This window comes from Nuphar pumila, chromosome 11 (genome assembly GCF_984573655.1).
Source record: "Nuphar pumila chromosome 11, dmNupPumi1.hap1.1, whole genome shotgun sequence".
NCBI classification, from domain to species: Eukaryota; Viridiplantae; Streptophyta; class Magnoliopsida; order Nymphaeales; family Nymphaeaceae; genus Nuphar; species Nuphar pumila.
The window spans coordinates 1,236,784-1,255,136 of NC_143259.1; the positions used below are offsets into that span (position 1 = coordinate 1,236,784).

The 18,353-nt window shown below is 36.2% G+C and overlaps 1 protein-coding gene across 3 annotated transcripts in view; it reads right to left on the reverse strand.

Annotated features, from left to right (window-relative positions):
• LOC149821564 (uncharacterized) overlaps positions 1 to 18,353 on the reverse strand; it is a 119,026-nt gene that overhangs the window by 76,908 nt on the left and 23,765 nt on the right. For all 3 annotated transcript variants that reach the window (XM_089981573.1, XM_089981572.1, XM_089981574.1), the window contains one exon: positions 7,671 to 7,820. In XM_089981573.1, coding sequence (XP_089837699.1) covers positions 7,671 to 7,820 — 150 coding nt within the window. The remainder of the gene's footprint in view (positions 1 to 7,670; positions 7,821 to 18,353) is intronic.

Consider the following 18,353-nt stretch of genomic DNA (forward strand, 5'->3'; position numbering starts at 1 on the left):
AAAGGAATGGAGAAGTCTCCAAGATCCTGAGCATGACTTCCATTAAATAGCTCATCAAAATAATATTTTCATCTCTCCTTAATCTCCTCATCTTTGACTAAAACCCTTTGCGTTTCATCTTTGATACATCTAACCATACCCAGATCCCTCGATTTTCTATCTCTCATCTTTGCAAGCTTATAAATATCCTTCTCGCCCTCTTTGGTATCCAACTTGTCATAAACCTCCTTATATACCTTATCCCTCACGTTTCGAATTACTTTTTTAGCTTCCCTCTTTGTTATCATATACTTCTCTAAATTCTCATTATCACGACTCTTAGATTTTTATAACACTCTCTTTTAACCTTAATAGCTAATTTGACATCCTCGTTCCGCCATGATGTATCCTTACCTAGCGGTGCACCGCCTTTAGACTCACCCAATACCTCCTTAGCCACTTTTCTCATGCCACTCGCTATCTTATTCCACATTGATTCTGAATCCTCGCCGAGACACCAATCAACTTCCTTAACTACTTGCTCTACAAACATTCCTTGTTTAGCTCCTTTCAGTGCCCACCACTTAATTCTAGGATCTATCCTATGTCTATCCTGAAAAGGGTTAGAACCATAAGAGTAAAATTAATTTATGGTTTTAGAATATTTCCCTTCCCTTCTTTGGGCATCCACTAACTTTTGAGTTGTTCTTTAATATAAAACTCTATCAACTTAATGAATGCTAGTGGCCCACTTAGTATGATAACTAAATATTTTAGGTCTGGCAATGCACTCATCAAGAGAAAAATGAAATATATCAAATAAGTTTCATGCTACTTAAAAGCCAAATGTTAATGTTAATAATACTGTAATTGCATGTATTATTTAGTTTGTTAACATTTAAACTCAAAGATTTCAACTAGTTAAGAAACAAAATCCATAAGTCTTTCTCATTTTATTGCATTTTTACTTCTAATTTCCTTCTTGTTAGATTTCACAGGCAAATTGATTTCTAGCTTCTCGCTTTTAAAACCTTTAATGCCTTGCTTCTGAAGCCTGCTTCCCGTATTATTTCCTGCTTTCACCTCCCAGTTTGACAACCTTGGTTTTCCAACAGGTGATGCCATATGTTACCAAGAAATGCCAGTGTTTTATAGACATGAAAGTCTATACAAATGGTCGATGTCACCCTACAAGTTACCGACCAGCCTGACATAGAATAATATTAGACTGAGGGCACTGCTGCAATATTTCACATATCATTGATACCACATTTAAGTGGTAATTCTGTAAACAATAGAAACATATATAAGTGGTGTCGTAATATTGTCAATGGTGGAAATGTTTGTAATTTATATCAAATGAATTGGCCTTTTATTAGTAAGCTTAATTAGGGTGGATATAAGTAGTAGTATTGGGGTGTCGCCCCACACACAAAATTCATTGGCACTGAAGATTGCTTTCACATTAACAAATTCTCTCTCTCTCTCTCTCTCTCTCTCTCTCTCTCTCTCTCTCTCTCTCTCTCTCTCTCTCTCTCTCTCTCTCTCTTAAATCTTAGGTTTGATCCCATTTGTGTCTTTTCTCTTATAATACATTTGTGCTCTACTCTATTCCTTGTTTTCTTTTCCTGGTTATCCCTCTTGATGCCTCCTTTCTGGGCTAACTGACAGATCCACCTGGATCTGGTTGGTTTTCCGCCTATTCAGCCACTTACATTTACATTCATATTTTCTGGCTTGATTAACAGATATGATCAGACCTGTGTACATTCAGCAAAATACCTCAACTGATACCAACATCCTATCTGGTATTCAGCCTATTCAGCCTCTTGTACAATTCAATTCATATTTTCAGGGATGATTAACAGATCTACTCGGATCCATGCAGATTCATTCAAATCTCATTGTCATCTAATCATATCTCAATTTCTTCTTCTCATAGTGTCCTCATTTTTCTTTTGCTTTTTATTATCTATCTTCTCTTCTTTTCTTTATTTTCTCTTTCACTAAACCAAATACTGCCATTCACACACCTTCAATTGATCATATATCTGGATTTGCTGGACCGCCAACTTTACAAGCTCCACAAACATTGAATTAACAGCTATCCTTTCCAAAAAATTGCCATCAAATTGAAAAACTGTAAAAACCAAAAAATTTCGCTAATAAATTTTGTTTATATTACGAAATATTACGAAATATGCAATTTTGGCCTCAGATCCGTTACCGTTATCGGATCCATAAAAGAATCCGTAAATAACCCACAATGGGGTGTTAAATTATACTTATCATATAAATTTTTAATTAAATAAATAATTAATAAAAAAAAGGAAAGGGGCGTTAAAACAGGAATCGTGCTTAGGGCACGATTCTTGCTTTCAAGAATCTGAAACAGATAAACAAGAAAGGGGCAGGGGGTTACGCAGAGCGTAACCGACCCCGCGCCTCTCGGCAAGAGGGGAGGGGATTTTGGGTGATAAAGGGCAGTGGAGAGGGTCTCTCTCTCTCTCTCTCTCTCTCTCTCTCTCTCTCTCTCTCTCTCTCTTTCTTTCTTCCCGTCTCTCTCCCTCTCGCACTGTCGAGTTGGGTGCGCATCGGAGAAAAAGGCACGCCGGAAAACTGGGGCTACCAGCTGCCATTGAAGGCCACAGTGAGCAGCCCTGTCACGAGAAGCGTCAGCCGCGGCTCTGTACTCGCGTCTCCAGCCTTCGATCGCCGGAAAATCTTCAAAAAGGTACGGGTCTTCTCGGAATCGGGGTGAGGGATCGAACAGGGGTTCGATTCCATGTGTGGATTTGAGGGGAGGATTTGGGGTTTTTGTCAACCCTAAACCTAAAACCCCAAATCTATGATTTGGGGGTTTCAGATTTTTCCTAATGAGGGGTATTTTTGTTTTTGTTGGATTTCTGGAAAAGGAGAAGGGTTTCGATTTTTTGCTATGGATTCGGCTGCCATGATCAAAATAAAATAAAATTTGGGGGTTTTCGATCTTGGAACTGATAACTCGAATCTAGGTTGTTTTGAATTCTGTTTAGGTATACAACTTAGGGCATGGGTTTATTTATCTTGAATGTGCATAGGGAGAGTCATGTATAACCTGACTTAGGCAGGTTACACGATGTGCATTATGTGCATCGCACAATATAAATCGTTATGAAGTTTCTTTTAGACAGATCTTTTTATGCTATGGGATTAAAAATTTCAGGTGTTTTAAGAGGTGTAGAACTGTTTGCTATGTTATGGTTTGATGATTACATTGTAGATTGGCATCCAGTTCAATTACCTATGATTTTTTGAGCTGTGATTAAATTTGATCCCTACGAAACTCTGTGTTGTCATTAAACCAGAATCTATATTATAATAAAAAGACTATGTTAATGTATCGGTTATATCAAATCTATTCCTGTGTGATTATTAATTGATATTCAATTTGAATACATATGTCTTAGTTACCTGTTATCAGACTTGAGTTCTATTCATTTTCTTAACTATCAGAATTTAGTTAATCTGAGTTCATGTGATCATGTATAGTCTTACACAGTCTTATATCATTAAAGCATGTATATTTTTGAAGAATTTCCTGTAAACATATTAGTAGTCAAGGTCTGAAGCTTAGGGTGTTTAGTAGACACTTGATTTGGGTTTTTCCTGAATAATTTAGTTTTGGGGAACTCTGTATAGTGATTAACCAAAATGCTGACTGGGAAAATACTTGTTAGGTACCCACATTCTGTGGGCTATTCCAGTGCTAAACAGAAAATAAAACTCCTGTGTATGTGGGCTATTCTGACATGAAAAGTGTGAAGGTAAACAGCTTGAATGTGTGTTGCGCATTAAGCTAAATATGGTGGTCATGGTTAGTGTTATCCATAACACTAAATCCATTCATGAGTAATAGCTGAAACTATTGCTTATGCTGGAGATTTTCTTTTTGGTTATGTTCTTGCAGCACATGTATATAGTTGGTTTGGTTAAACAGATTATCATTTGAATCACGAGTTGCTTGAAAGTATCTCAAGTTGGTTCTTGAGTGTGGCTTAAGCACATATTTGTAATATGTGATGTGGATTATTAAGTCATAATTGAAATTTTTCAGTCATGTAAAATAAGGGGTCATCATACCCTGTTTAAGAAGGATGGACACATAAAACTGGATTTTATACATACTGTGACTTGCCTTGTTGTCTCTAGCTGAACATTATATTCTTGTTCAGAATTCTATGAGTGGTTTAAAGGCTGGTATATTGGTTGTCATGGATGTGTATGATTTAAATTCTGATATGAATAAAGGAAAATCTTGAAACCTACACACACCTATCTATGTGTCAAGAACAAGTTGGAATGTTATTTCTAAGAAGGTTATGTAACTGTTATTGTTATGATTATGGTACTCATGAGTGTGAGCATGATTCAGTTATTAGTAATTCTTCTTGAACATGTACGCTTGATTAATATGTAAAATTGCACATGTACACTCACACACTCAAAAGAAATGCGCATTGGTTAATACACGTATATGAAGTAGGTACCACATATAGTGAAAATGCATATGTTTGGGTTTATGATTGCATAGTGCACATGCTTTTGGCACTTTGGCCCAGTGTTATGAATGAAATACTACTTTGGTTTTATTATGTGGTGCATCGATGGCCTAAATGGACCATCATCGGCCTGGAGAGCCGTGGGTATGGTTTCCTTTCACATATGTTTTTAATTGCATCACTTGAACCACATAAGATGGTTTGGCATATTACTACACTGTTCTAGTTGTTTATACGGGCTGGAGTTCCGTAGGGGTCCCCGCAAGGAAGGATGCGAGTTTTCACTTTACTTTTGCATATGGTGTTGCAAACTTAAAGAATTAACTTTAATAAAAATATAATGAATAAGAACAATGTAATATACGTTTTGGGATATCTCATCTGGAGTATGAAAATCTTAGAGATCCGGTCTTGGGGAGACTGTGAGGAAACAAAAACTCTGTGTGCTGGAATTTTGTCCCCTGAACCCAATATTGAGGTTTTTTCTCCTAGCCACGGTTTTAGGGAGAGTCTGTCACTTTACCCGGGAGTGGTGTGTTTGACACAGCTGTTGTTTATGGTACCAAAGAAGTGGCACATGTGGGCGTGGGGTGTCTCTTGTGTCCCCGACATTAGATGTGGAGGTCTAATGTTCCGAAGGTGATTCGGTTGAGGGCTAAGTTGGAACCCAGTAATAAAATACAAATTGTGTGTTAAGCTACCCTAGGAACCTACTTGACCTCGGAGATTTTACCCATTTAGTGTATCTGCGGGCAACGGTAATTAAAAAAAGAACTTAAAGTTGTGTGCATTTAATAGGGCATGCATATGGAAAGATGGAACTTAAATGAAAGATAACAAAAAGGAATCATGCATTGCATGCATAATTGAATTGTTCTATAAATCATGATAGAATGGTGGGTGTATGTTAGTTACTTCCTAAGAAGCATGCTGAAAGATCTTATTACTAAGTTCTTGTCTATGCTTATGCCTTACTGTTTATTTTTGCTTAGCATATGTAACTGGTTGCATGAATAGTTATTTAGATTCTGCAAATTTTTATATCTACACTCACTCAAATCATTACATGAAATCTTATCCATGTTCTTTTCGCCTGATTTCTTTAGAAGTAGTTGTGCTCAAAATTTCGGTTCTGACACCATACTTAGGCTTGTCAGCTTCAGCAGGGGACATAATGGCTCCTTCTTGCTTTTTTTTTAGTTGTTACTTTACTTTCAGTCAAATAAAACATTGTCTCTACAATTTACTCTTACTCATAAATAAAGAAATTGTTTTGGTTCTTATGGATGATAGTTGCAAGTTCGTTTGTGGTGTTTGGGCTATCCAATGGAAATTGGAACTGTGAGGACTCCGGATCTCTGGGAAAGTTTTCGCATTGAAAAAAAAATTATTCCGCATTTTTAAAGGTTATAATTTGAGATCGTTACAAAAACAATAATAATTTGTACTTTGAATGAGTTCTACTTCCTTATATTGGATCTTTCGTGGGCAAAGGATAGGTAGGATGGATAGATGCAACTCTTCCACAGAGATTCTTTCTTTCTCAAGCTGTAAAACTGCCAACAGACCATGACTTGCCTAATTCATATAGGGGTTGTTTGTTTCACCTAATTTACACATGAAAATGGGGGTTTACAAATGAAACCCTCCATTTACATATGGAGGTGAAACAAACATGCCAACCCAATTTTCCTGTGAGACCCACAGTCATCATGGGTTTCACGTTGACCATTCATTTACTATGTAAGTCCACACACCACCACCCCTCTGAATGGATTTACATATGCATTTTTTCACAGATGGGATGACCTTCTCATCATGGGATGCCTTTCACATGGAGTCTTTTCCTATTGATGGGAATGAAACAAACCACCCCACACTGAAGTTTTGCACGCCAATGACATGAATCAGAGATAGGCAGTTAGATTGGAAGGAAAAATAGATCTGCATCTAAGACAGGCACAGTTAGAATGGAAGAAGGAAATTAGATTTGTCTCTCAGTATTTGGCTCACCAGAACAATATATCCGATCAATTAGCAATGATTAAAAATCCAGTAAATGAATATGATGAAGTCTATATCCCTTCACGTGTTACGGTGTAAGGAGATGAATACAAAAATTTTGTGATTAGTAGATCACTGAGATCTTAATACCCAACCTTTGCACAAAGAAGGTCAGTTCTTTTGCATTATGAGCCATTGTTTTCCAGTACAAAGCCAACTAGTAGTGCCGTATGCAGTTTTATTTGATAATAACAAGGTTTGAAGTTCCCAAGGCAGCTGAGGCCAAGGTAGATTTACCAATCAAGGCAGAACTTGCAGGTTTTACAACAATAATAATGTCATCCCACAGCTGGCCTGAATTTGTATCTGTTTGACAACAGAACTGCTCTAGCACTCACAGTAAAAATAGTCTTTCATGATAAATCCAAGAACATTCCCTATAGATCATTTTGTCTGAGAAAAGGTAGGAGAAGAAATAAAAACTGCATTTGTCAACTCAGAGGAGAGAACCAACTCACCAAGTTGCTGATATATTTACTGAAAGTCTCTCCCAGGAAAGATTCAATTATTTGAGAAGCAAGTTTTACATGCCACCAGATGTACAACTTGAGGGAGAGTACGAGACAAAATGGAATTGTTGCAATATTTGACATATGATTCATGCCACCTTTAAGCAGAAGTTATGTAAACAGATATGTTGTTTTTTCATTAGGTTGATGTATGTATGTATGTATGTATGTATCAAGAGAACTCTAAGATCTACTCATCATCCAGTGCACGACCAGACCAGACAGACAAGCACTGATCAGCAACACACTCTAATTATGACAGATGTAACCAAAAGGCCTTCATTTCATTTTTATTTATCACAGATTGTATTTGTTGAGAAACTAACAAATTCCCAAAGATGAAACTCCACCATAAGATTTTTATAAATGGAAGTCCAGATCCCAATAAAAGCCAGCAAAACTTTAAAAACCCAGGCCCTGATAACAAATTCCCAACTTGTTCACAACGTCACAATAAGGTCCTCAGTGGGAAGTTACCCGGACCAGCAATCATAACTACATTAAAAACAAAGGTCGTGAAATAGATGGGCTCTGAAGATAATATACTTAATCATCTATTCCAGTGAGGATAGTATACCTGATCATCTATTACAACAGCATTACAATGACCATGCCAATACTCATAAAGCTTATTAACGAATTGCACAAGACCGCCCCCTGGTTCACATGAGTTCCTGTCAGCCAATCTTTGCATCATAGAGCAATGCATATTTCCCTCTGGTTGAATCTGCACAAGTAGTCCAAAATTCATGAAACAATTTGAATGCTCAAAAGGAGCAAGGGCTAGAATAACATTCCAAGAGAAAAGGCAAACCAGATGACAGTTACAATGGTTCACACAATACTGCTGGTGGCTTTAGAAAATCACAGTAAAAGCAGCATTAACAGCACATATACATCAAGAACAAATCAACATCCACCTTTCACTCTTAATACGTAGAAAATATGTAAACATATCCATAATGCTGCTCTAGGAATAAAGAAAGCAATGAAAATGAATAAGAAAATTAAAAGAAATTGTGTGACATCATAAGCAACATATCCCTAATTTCCACCACATTGGACTTTACCACACATTGTGATAGGAATCGGAAGGACTCCTATCAGAACCCTTGAGAATGGTCATTTCTCCCTTGCCCTAGATTAGTTATTTCTCTTAATTGAGGGCAATAGCAAGGAGCAATCGAGTACCAGCGAAACTCAACCTTTCGGGAGTCTCAAGCTGGTTGGAGAAGGAGAAGGGAAGATGGGAAGAAGAAGAAAAAGTGGGTGAAAGAAAAAGAGACCCTATTCGAGATAGGGCACCTCCATGTTCTCATTCATACGAAGACACATTGACAAAAAGAAACCGCCCTATCACAACGCATTATTTAATACCCTAATTGCATTTCCCCAATAGGACCGGATACCTTTTGGCCCCATTCTTTAGTGACTCAAGGTCCAGGATCCAACATATTAACATGAGAACTCATATATCATTATTACCAAATCACTGTCAGTGATATTGGCGATATTTTGAAAATATCGCCAGAAATACCGGATATTAAATGTAGTATCTTGCGATATTTTTAAAATATCGCCAAAGGAAAAATATCATGATAATATCGCGTTATTTTGGGGGAAAACTCTTTATTTCATTTTAAGTTTTCATTTCCTATTTTTTTTTGTTTATTCTATATTTTAAAACCTTTAAAACATATTTTTTATATTTTTGGAAGAAAAATAATGCAAAACTTATTATTTTTGTTGTTATTTATATTTTCTTCAATTTTTTAAACTCCCAAGATATTTCTAAGATTTATCAACTTTTGAAAATCTCTCCAAGAAATACCCTCGCCGAGAAATTACCTTTAACGATATAGGTGACTATTGACCAAATTACCCCAATTCCTATTTACAATTCCCATGGTTGGGATTTATCACATTGTTCCACTTCACATGGCAGCAAAGATACCAATTTTCTCTTTCATCTCAAAAAGTGGTTTAGCAGGTAAGTAACCATAGCCTAACTCCATAACAAGATCATGTGAAGAAGAATCAGTGGATGATTCATGTTATCGATTTATTTAACATAATTTTTCATTCTTTCCATTTCACAGAGTTAGTTGTCAAAGGTGGCGCCTAGGCGCAGCCCCACCGCTTGGGCGACCAGGTTTGGATGGTGGGGCCCTATATAACCGCCTAGCTCACCTAGGCGTTGCCTGGGCTGTGACCGCCTAAGCTGAAGCCTAGGTCGTTCCACTTTTTCACCCCTATCTCGCTAGGGCAGAAGAGGAAGAAGAAGGTCAACCTCTCTCTCTCTCTTGGTCTCAGTCTTTGTCTATCGGTCTCAGTCTCCCTTTTCTTGTTATTTCTCTCTTTGTTTTTAGATGTGTTTTATGTCTTATTTGATTTTTTTTTTAATTGCTCTTACACGCTTAGAACTATCAGTTAGCTATGTTTTGTTGCTTATGAATTTACTATTGGCTATTTTTTTGTGAAAACGAATATGCATAGCATATATAAAGATATATTTATACAATGATTTTTTCATTGTCTTATTTTGATTTCGATGCGCAATTGTTGCTGGCTATTCTTGTTATCGTCTTATTTTGATTCTGATGTTGCTTATGAATTTACTGTTGGCAATATTTTTGTGAAAACGAATATGCATTGTATATATAAAGATATATTTGTATAATTGTTAATTTATTCTTAATTTGTTTGAGCAGGTTATGAAATATAATTGCTTTACAGTGTTCGACGACGACATGTTATTGCTTTTTATTGATTGATTTTATGTTGTATACATGTTTCTTATTAATTTTAGTAGTTTGTTCCCATATTTTGTATGATATTTTAATTTTTTTTATTTGAGGAACCACCTCTGCCCCTCCTAGGTCTTTTTAGGGGCGCACCGCCAAGACCCAGCCTAGCGCCTATGACAACTAAGCATAGAGTACTTCGCATATATGGAAAAGTCGAACACCTTGAACCATCCTTTGTGTCAAAATTATAAAGAGTCAATGATACATTTGCTATAACATGTACAATTACAACATTGTCAGTCCATGTCTTACACTTGAAATCAACTGCTTTAGTCACTTCAAGGAAAGCAACATGTTGAAATCCAGCAACTTTTGGATAGGGGTGGCAATCGGGTCGGGTTGGCGGGTCGGGTTGGCGGGTCGGCATGTCAGCATACCTCAACCCGAACCCGACCCGTTTATTAAACGGGTCGGCTGTGGCAAACACTAACCCGACCCATTTAATAAACGGGTAACCCGACATGACCCGCCAACCCGTTTAATAAATGGGTTGGGTCGGGGAAACGGGTTGGCGGGTAGCGGGCGGGTTGGCGGGTCGGGTTGGTGGGCGGGTTGGCGGGTTGACCCACCCGCCTAACCCATTTATTAAACAGGTCAGCCGGGTTGGCGGGTTGGCATACCCCCAACCCGAACCCGAACCCGAACCCGACCCCGACCCGTACGGGTTAGGCGGGTCGACCCGTTTATTAAACGGGTTGGCTTAAGCCCAACCCAAACCCGCCTAAGAGGCGGGTTGGCGGGTCGTGTCAGGTTTTGCCACCCCTACTTTTGGATAACAATGCCAAAGAAAATATCTGGCTAAATGACTTGGACCTAAGAACTAGGGCTTGTTCTCTGTCTGATATTGCTTAAAGGAATTTTAACCTTTTGGCATAGAGGAAATAAACATGTAATACATAAAGAAACTTGAGAGATCTGCATAGAGTAAAATCTGAAAAACCATGTCATAAAACAGGATAAACAGCAGTTTTACCACAACAATCCATATTTTTGTTAATACCCCTTTCACCATATAGTGGCTCTCAATTGTAGACACTGATAACAGTGTTAAATTGTACATATACATATTTATGTATATAGTATAGTATATACATATATATATGAATATATATGTATATTTATATTTTTATATACATATTGTATGTATATATTTATATTGTAAATATTTTATATATATATATATTGTATATAATATATATGGGACCAAGTCAAACTTGTTGACTTGGTCCCAATGGCTAGAATTCTAGCCGTTGGGAGGTCCCTCTCTCCCTTGTGCTCTCTCTCTCCCTCTCTTTTAGCTCTCTCTTCTTCCTCTATTGTGTATAAATAGGGGTGTGTTCCCCTTTGTAAAGTATGTTTTTTGCACACTTGTTTTATTGAATAAAATATATTTTTTATATTGTGTGTATCTCCTTTGTGGGATTTATGAGTGTGTTCCTTGAGAACATTTTTGTGGTTCCCTTCGTGGGATTTGTGAGTGTGCTCTTTAGAGAACGCTCTTGTGGTTATCCACTCAAGTTGGAGTTGGTGATCTCTTAGTTCGTGATTGAAGACTCTTTAAATCTTTACATGGTATATCACATGACAAGAAGGTTGACACTCCTTAAGTAACAAACGTCAAAATGAAAATTGATGATGGGGAGCCTCTGAATTATCCAACTCCATATAGAAAGCTTATCGGAGTGATTCCTTAATTGAAAATTATTAGACCTGATATAGCATGTTGTACACACAGCTAGTCAATTTTAGCATGTTCTCACATTTGTTCGCATGGGAGTTGTTTTGTGTATTATTAGATTTTTAAAACTTCAATTTCTATAAGCATGTTCATGTTTTTCTCATTTTCATTAAACTAAGTTGCATATACTGATGCAGATTGGGGAGGTGATCCTAATAATCGGCACTCAACCACGGGCTTTTATGTTTTCTTAGGAAAATCATTGATCTCGTAGAAGTACAAAAAACAACAGGTCTCTTTCTCCTCAACTGAAGTCGAGTACCGAGTCATGGCTACTACCACAACGGAGGTCTCTAGGAGTTTCAAAGATGTTGGCAGATACGGATATAAAGATTCTAGGAGTGTCAAAGATGTCTTGTGATAACAAGAGTGCTATATATATTGCCAACAATAATATTTTTGACAAAAGAACAAAGCACATTAAGATGGACTGCCATTACGTTCGAGAGGAATATCTTCAAAGAACAATTGATCTGCCCTATGTGACATATAAATATCAGGTGGCGGACTTTTTTATCAAACCTCTCTCTGCTCCTAGGTTTCACTTCCTTTTAAGTAAACTTTCAATTATCCTGTAAGTTTGAGGGAAAGTGTTAAATTGTACATATTTATGTATATAACATAGCATATATGTATATATGAATATATACTTATATTGATATTTTTATATACATATTTTATGTATATATTTATATTGTAAATATATATTATATATTCATATTGTAAATATATATTATATATTTTGTATATAAATATATATATAATATATATGAGACAATATGGGACCAAGTCAAACTTGTTGATTGCTCCCAACGGCTAGAATTCTAGTCATTGGGAGGTCTCTCTCTCCCTTGTGCTCTCTCTCTCTCTCTTAGCTCTCTCCTCTTCCTCTATTGTGTATAAATAGGGGTGTTTTTTCCTTTGTAAAGTAAGTTTTTTGCACACTTATTTTATTGAATAAAATATATTTTTTATATCGTTTGCTTTATTGTGTGTATCTCCTTTGTGGGATTTGTGAGTGCGTTACTTGATAACACTTTTTATGGTTCCCTTCGTGGGATTTGTGAGTGTGTTTGTGTGGTTATCCACCCAAGTTGGAGTTGGTGATCTCTTGGTTCATGATTGAAGATTCTTTAAATCTTTACATAATATCAAAGCTTGACTCTTTTTTATTCTCATTCAAGTGTTATTGATTGAGACATTGGTGGAGTGTTCGTGAGTTCGTGATTGTGCATGTGCTTATAGATTGTGATTGTGCATCGTTTAGAGGATTAAGTGCTTGCGTGATATCGGTGGAGTGTTTGTATTCATCTTTTTTCTCTCTTCTTTCCTTTCTTGTTCTCTTTATTTCTCGCTACCCATTCCTTGTAAAATGGATGACAATGAAAATGTCGCCATTCAAACCGTGAAACTCAATGATTTTAACTATATAACATGGGCTTCTATTATAAAGCACCTTATTTGGGGAAAAGGGTTGTGGGAACTAGTAGATGGGTCTAATCCAAAACCCAGGTTAGTTATCACCAAGGTAAAACGTGAGAAAGAGGTTCCACAAATCGAAAGTGAAAAAACCAAAGTTGTTACCAACTATGAGAAGAAGTGAAAAGAATGGAGAATGGGTCATGTCAAAATTATATCTTGGCTTATTAGTAGTGTGGATGTTAAAAAATGCTCTATCATTGCCAAATTCAAACATGCAAACAAGGCTTCGGAGTATATCAAGAGAATGTATTCTCTTAAATATATTATGCATGTGTGTAATGTACAAGATAAAGTTTGGACTATGACCTAAGGTGAAAAAAGTATTAGAGAATACTAGAATGACTTATCTGAACTTTAGGAGGAATTAAATCTTTTAGAGCCAAAATGAAATTGTCTATAAGATATTGAGTTTCACCAAAAACAAATAGATGCAGAGCACTTTTATCAATTTATCAATGGTTTAAGACCCGAGTGTGAAGGAACTAAGTTTATTCTTCATAGAGGAAAAGTTTTCTCTATTGAAGACACTATAAAGGAGTTGAGTATCGAAGAAAATAGGTTGAAAAATCATGTGGCAAACAATGAAGATGACTCGGTCTTAGCCATTTCTAGACCGGAAAATTATGTTTGTGCATATAAACCACGTCATTATAGAAAACAAGAAAATAACTATATAGAAAGAATATTATTTGTTATTGTTGTCATGAACCGAAACACACAAAACCCAAATGTCCTAAGCTAAAAGGGACATCTGCAAAAAAAGGTTGCTTCGGCAGGCTCTCCACAAGAGTCAAGTAATATTCTCACATCCCAACAATCATCTATTAGAAGCATGTCGTCTTTAGCTCAACTAGTGAAAGTTCTTTAACCTCTTCTCAAAAGAAGCATCTTCCTCAACTAGAGTTGGTGTTTCATCCTTATCCAACTCCGATAAATTTCCTTGTCTTCTCAATTCCGGTGCATCGTTTCACATGACCCCAAACTATAATATATTATCTGAATATTATAACTCAAGTGTGTCAAATGTTTTTACGGCAGATGGTACATCTCTCCAACTGAAGGAATATGGAATTTTAAAAAGGATTTTCCAAAATAAAAAAGGTGTTTTATTCAAAAGATCTGACACATTCCTAAATTAAACATAATTTTTTTATTTGTCTCTCAAATATTCAATTATGGTTGTAACATTTCTTTCTCTTCAAATGAATGTTTGGTGCAGGATTACCAGTCAGGGAAGCTAATTGAGGAAGGCCATAAAGAATGAAGGCTATACTATACGGATTTTTTAGAAATACCCAAAGATGTTTTTTGTTGTAATGTCCAAAAATTAGATTTGAATGTATGGCATAAAAGATTTGGACATCCAAATGTCTTAAAAATCCAATATTTTCTAAATTTGAAAAAAAAATTAATCTTAACGATTTTTCTTGTGAAGATTGTGTTCTTAGAAAAATAAAGAGATTACCATTCAATGACGAAACTTTTGTTTCATTAAAAAAACTTGAGTTAGTTCATTCGGATGTCTGTAGTGTAGCACCCGTATTATCTAAAAGTGGATATGCATATTGTGTCATATTTGTGGATGTCTTTACTAGACACACTTGGATATACTTCCTTAAGCATAAATATGAAGTTTTTTTCATTTTCAAAATTTTCATAAGTTGGTTAAAAAAAAGTTTGAAAATGAAATTTTTATACTTCATACTAATTCAGGAGAATTTGTATCAAATGGTTTTAAAGATTATTTTAAACTTCATGGCATCACACATCAAAGATTTTTTCCTCACACACCACAACAAAATGGTTTAGCAAAAAGAAAACATAAGCTCATCATTGAAACTTGAAGAAGTAGCTTATTGCCAGTCATATACCTAAGATTTTTGTTGGCCATGTGCCTAAGATTTTTTTGGCAGAAGTTGTCTTAATAGTTGTTTATCTTATAAACAGAATGCCATCGTCCTCGTTACAAAATACTTCACCTATTAAAAAACTTTTTAAGCACTCTACTTACTATGCTAAATTATGAATATTTGGTTGTAAATGTTTTGTATTAACCAATAAAAATGACAAGCTTTCTCCTAAAGTTATTCCTTGTGCCTTTTTTGGGTATGCCGACAACCAAAAGGGATATCAGCATTATGATCCTAAGATTGAAATTTTATATATGTCTAGGAATGTAGCTTTTTCGAAAAAAGAATCTTTCTTTGATAAAGATCAAGCTAAGGAAGTAACTAAGTATAATTTTTATTTGATCTTGATTCGGATCAAGATATTGATGATTGCGATTGTGACTGTGATTGTGATTTTGAAAATGTTGTTGAATCAAGAGATAGTGAGTCTCTTGATGAAGCACCTCATGATGATCAACCTTGTTTACAATACTCTAGACGGGGTGTCTAAAGCCTCCATGTGTCGTTCACTCATATGTAGAGTCTTCATCTTATGCTCAAGCCAAAGAACACTTTGAATGGGTTAAGAGTCATGAGGGTAAAACTAGATGCATTAGAAAATGCTCAAACTTGGTTATTCGATATCTTCCACAGGAAAAGAAACTCAAAGGTTGTCGGTGGGTATATAAGATCAAAATCAAGAGTTATGGGACCCTTGAGAGATATAAAGCTAGGTTAGTTGCCAAAGGTTATGCATAAGAATATGGCATAGATTATGAAGAACCCTTTGCATATGTAGCCCGCATGACCACAATTAGAACCCTCATTGCAGTTGCTTCAATAAAAAAATTGTTTTACATATCAAATGGATGTTAAGAATGACTTTTTAAATGGCAATCTTATGGAAGAAGTGTACATGGAGGTTGTTAAAATATGTATATATAAATATATATATATATACATATACTTAGATATATACATATGTATATATATATAAGTACATATATACATATATGTATATACATACATATTTTATTTCTTTTTATTTTTCGGTACAACCAAAAACCCGATAGGGGTGTTTTGGTAAAATACCATGTATCTTTTTTCTTTTTTGTATTTTTCTCTTTTCTTTATTTTTACCTTTTTTCTTTTCCTTTTTTGTTTTTTATTTTTTCATTATGAAGGACCACAAGGGGCCCCACCCATCTAGTCGTTGGGGACCCCAACAGTCATATTTATGACCGTTGGGTTAGTTGCCAAAGGTTATGCATAAGAGTATGGCATAGATTATGAAGAAACCTTTGCATACGTAGCCTGCATGACCACAATTAGAACCCTCATTGTGGTTGCTTCAATAAAAAAATTGATTTATATATCAAATGGATGTTAAGAATGACTTTTTAAATGGCAATCTTATGGAAGAAGTGTACATGGAGGCTGTTAAAATATGTATATATAAATATATATATATACATATACTTATATATATATACATACATATATATAAGTATATATATACATATATGTATATACATACATATTTTATTTCTTTTTATTTTTCTGTACAACCAAAAACCCGATAGGGGTATTTTGGTAAAATACCATGTATCTTTTTTCTTTTTTGTATTTTTCTCTTTTCTTTCTTTTTACCTTTTTTTATCCTTTTTTTGTTTTTTATTTTTCATTATGAAGGACCATAAGGGGCCCCACCCATCTAGTCGTTGGGGCCCCAAGAGTCATATTTATGACCGTTGGGGCTCCCAACGACTAGAAGGGAGCCCCCTTGTGGTCCCTCTTTTTAGCTCTCCTCCACTATAAATAGAGGAGGCTCACACTTGTATATGTATGGGTTTTTCACCCAGCTTCTCTCTTGAATAATATCAATCTTATGCCTTATAGGCACTTTACCCCTTAGTGGGTTATGTATGTGTAAGGAAATAAGCGGAAGAAACCAAGAATGCTAAAGCATTCACTATGTCCCACACGGACAAATGCAACAAGCACAAGAGAGAAAATCCACTAAGGGATATACAAAGGGCCTTATAAAAAGGCTACACACATGAAAAATAATATCACTATTATTGAAGAGGAGCTCTCAAGAGCAATACAACATACATGGGGGGTTCCCCCTATTTATAAGAAGAGGAGACCAAAGGGGCTCCCAATAGAGTCGTTGGGAGCCCCCAACGGTCACATATGTGACCGTTGGGGGCCCCAACGACTCCATTGTGGGGCCCCTTTTCGGTATCCAAAAAATACAAAAATAAAAATAAAAAGAAAATTAAAAAATAGTGAAATACGAGAAACAAAATAAGTACCCCTATGGGGTACTTTGTGAAATGACCATAATACCCCTATCGGGTATTATGGTATTATTACATATGTTTTAACACCCCCCCTCAAACTTTACGGGGGAATGACCGAAAGTTTGCCAAGGAGGAACAAGAAGCGAGGAGCAGGCAGGGCTTTGGTGAAGAAATCAGCAAGTTGATATTCTGAAGTGACATATGGCAGTGTTACTGTCCCACGAAGATATTCATCACGTACATAATGACAATCCATTTCAATATGTTTCGTCCTCTCATCGAAAGTGTGGTTGCTGGCAATGTAGATAGCACTTTTGTTGTCACAACAAAGCTTCGAAGCCCCGGTAATTTCGACTCCCATATCTTGAAGAAGACTTCGAAGCCACACCAGCTCCATTGTAGTGGTTGCCATAGCCCTGTATTCTGCTTCAGTAGAAGACAATGAGACTTTCTGTTGTTTCTTGCACCTCCAAGTAATTAGCGAATCTCCTAGGAATACACAAAAGCCAGTAGTTGAGATTCGATCATTTGGGTTTCCTCCCCAGTCAGCATCAGTATAAGCTAGTAAATCTAAGGAAGAGATTGAGGATAGGAATAGCCCTTTAGTCAAAGTATTTTTAATATATCGAATGATCCGGAGCACAGCACTCATATGCACAGATGTAGGAGCATGCTGAAATTGGCTTGCAGAGTGCACAGCATGAGCAATATCGGGCCTGGTGATAGTCAGATAGGTGAGGGAGCCTATGAGTTGCCTGTAGGGCGTAGGATCGTCCAGCAGAACTCCATCCTCCAGTCGTAGTTTAGCATTGATAACCTCGGGAGTCTCCACCTTTTTATCATCTGAAATCCCAGATTTGGAACATATGTCTGCAGCAAGCTTCATCTGTGACAGTATATACCCTCGAGGAGAGTATGCAACTTCTATGCCAAGAAAGTACCTGAGAAAACCCAGATCAGACATATCAAAATTATGTTTTAACATATTTTTAACTTTAAGAATACCGCTTTCATCATTGCCAGTGATGATCATATCAT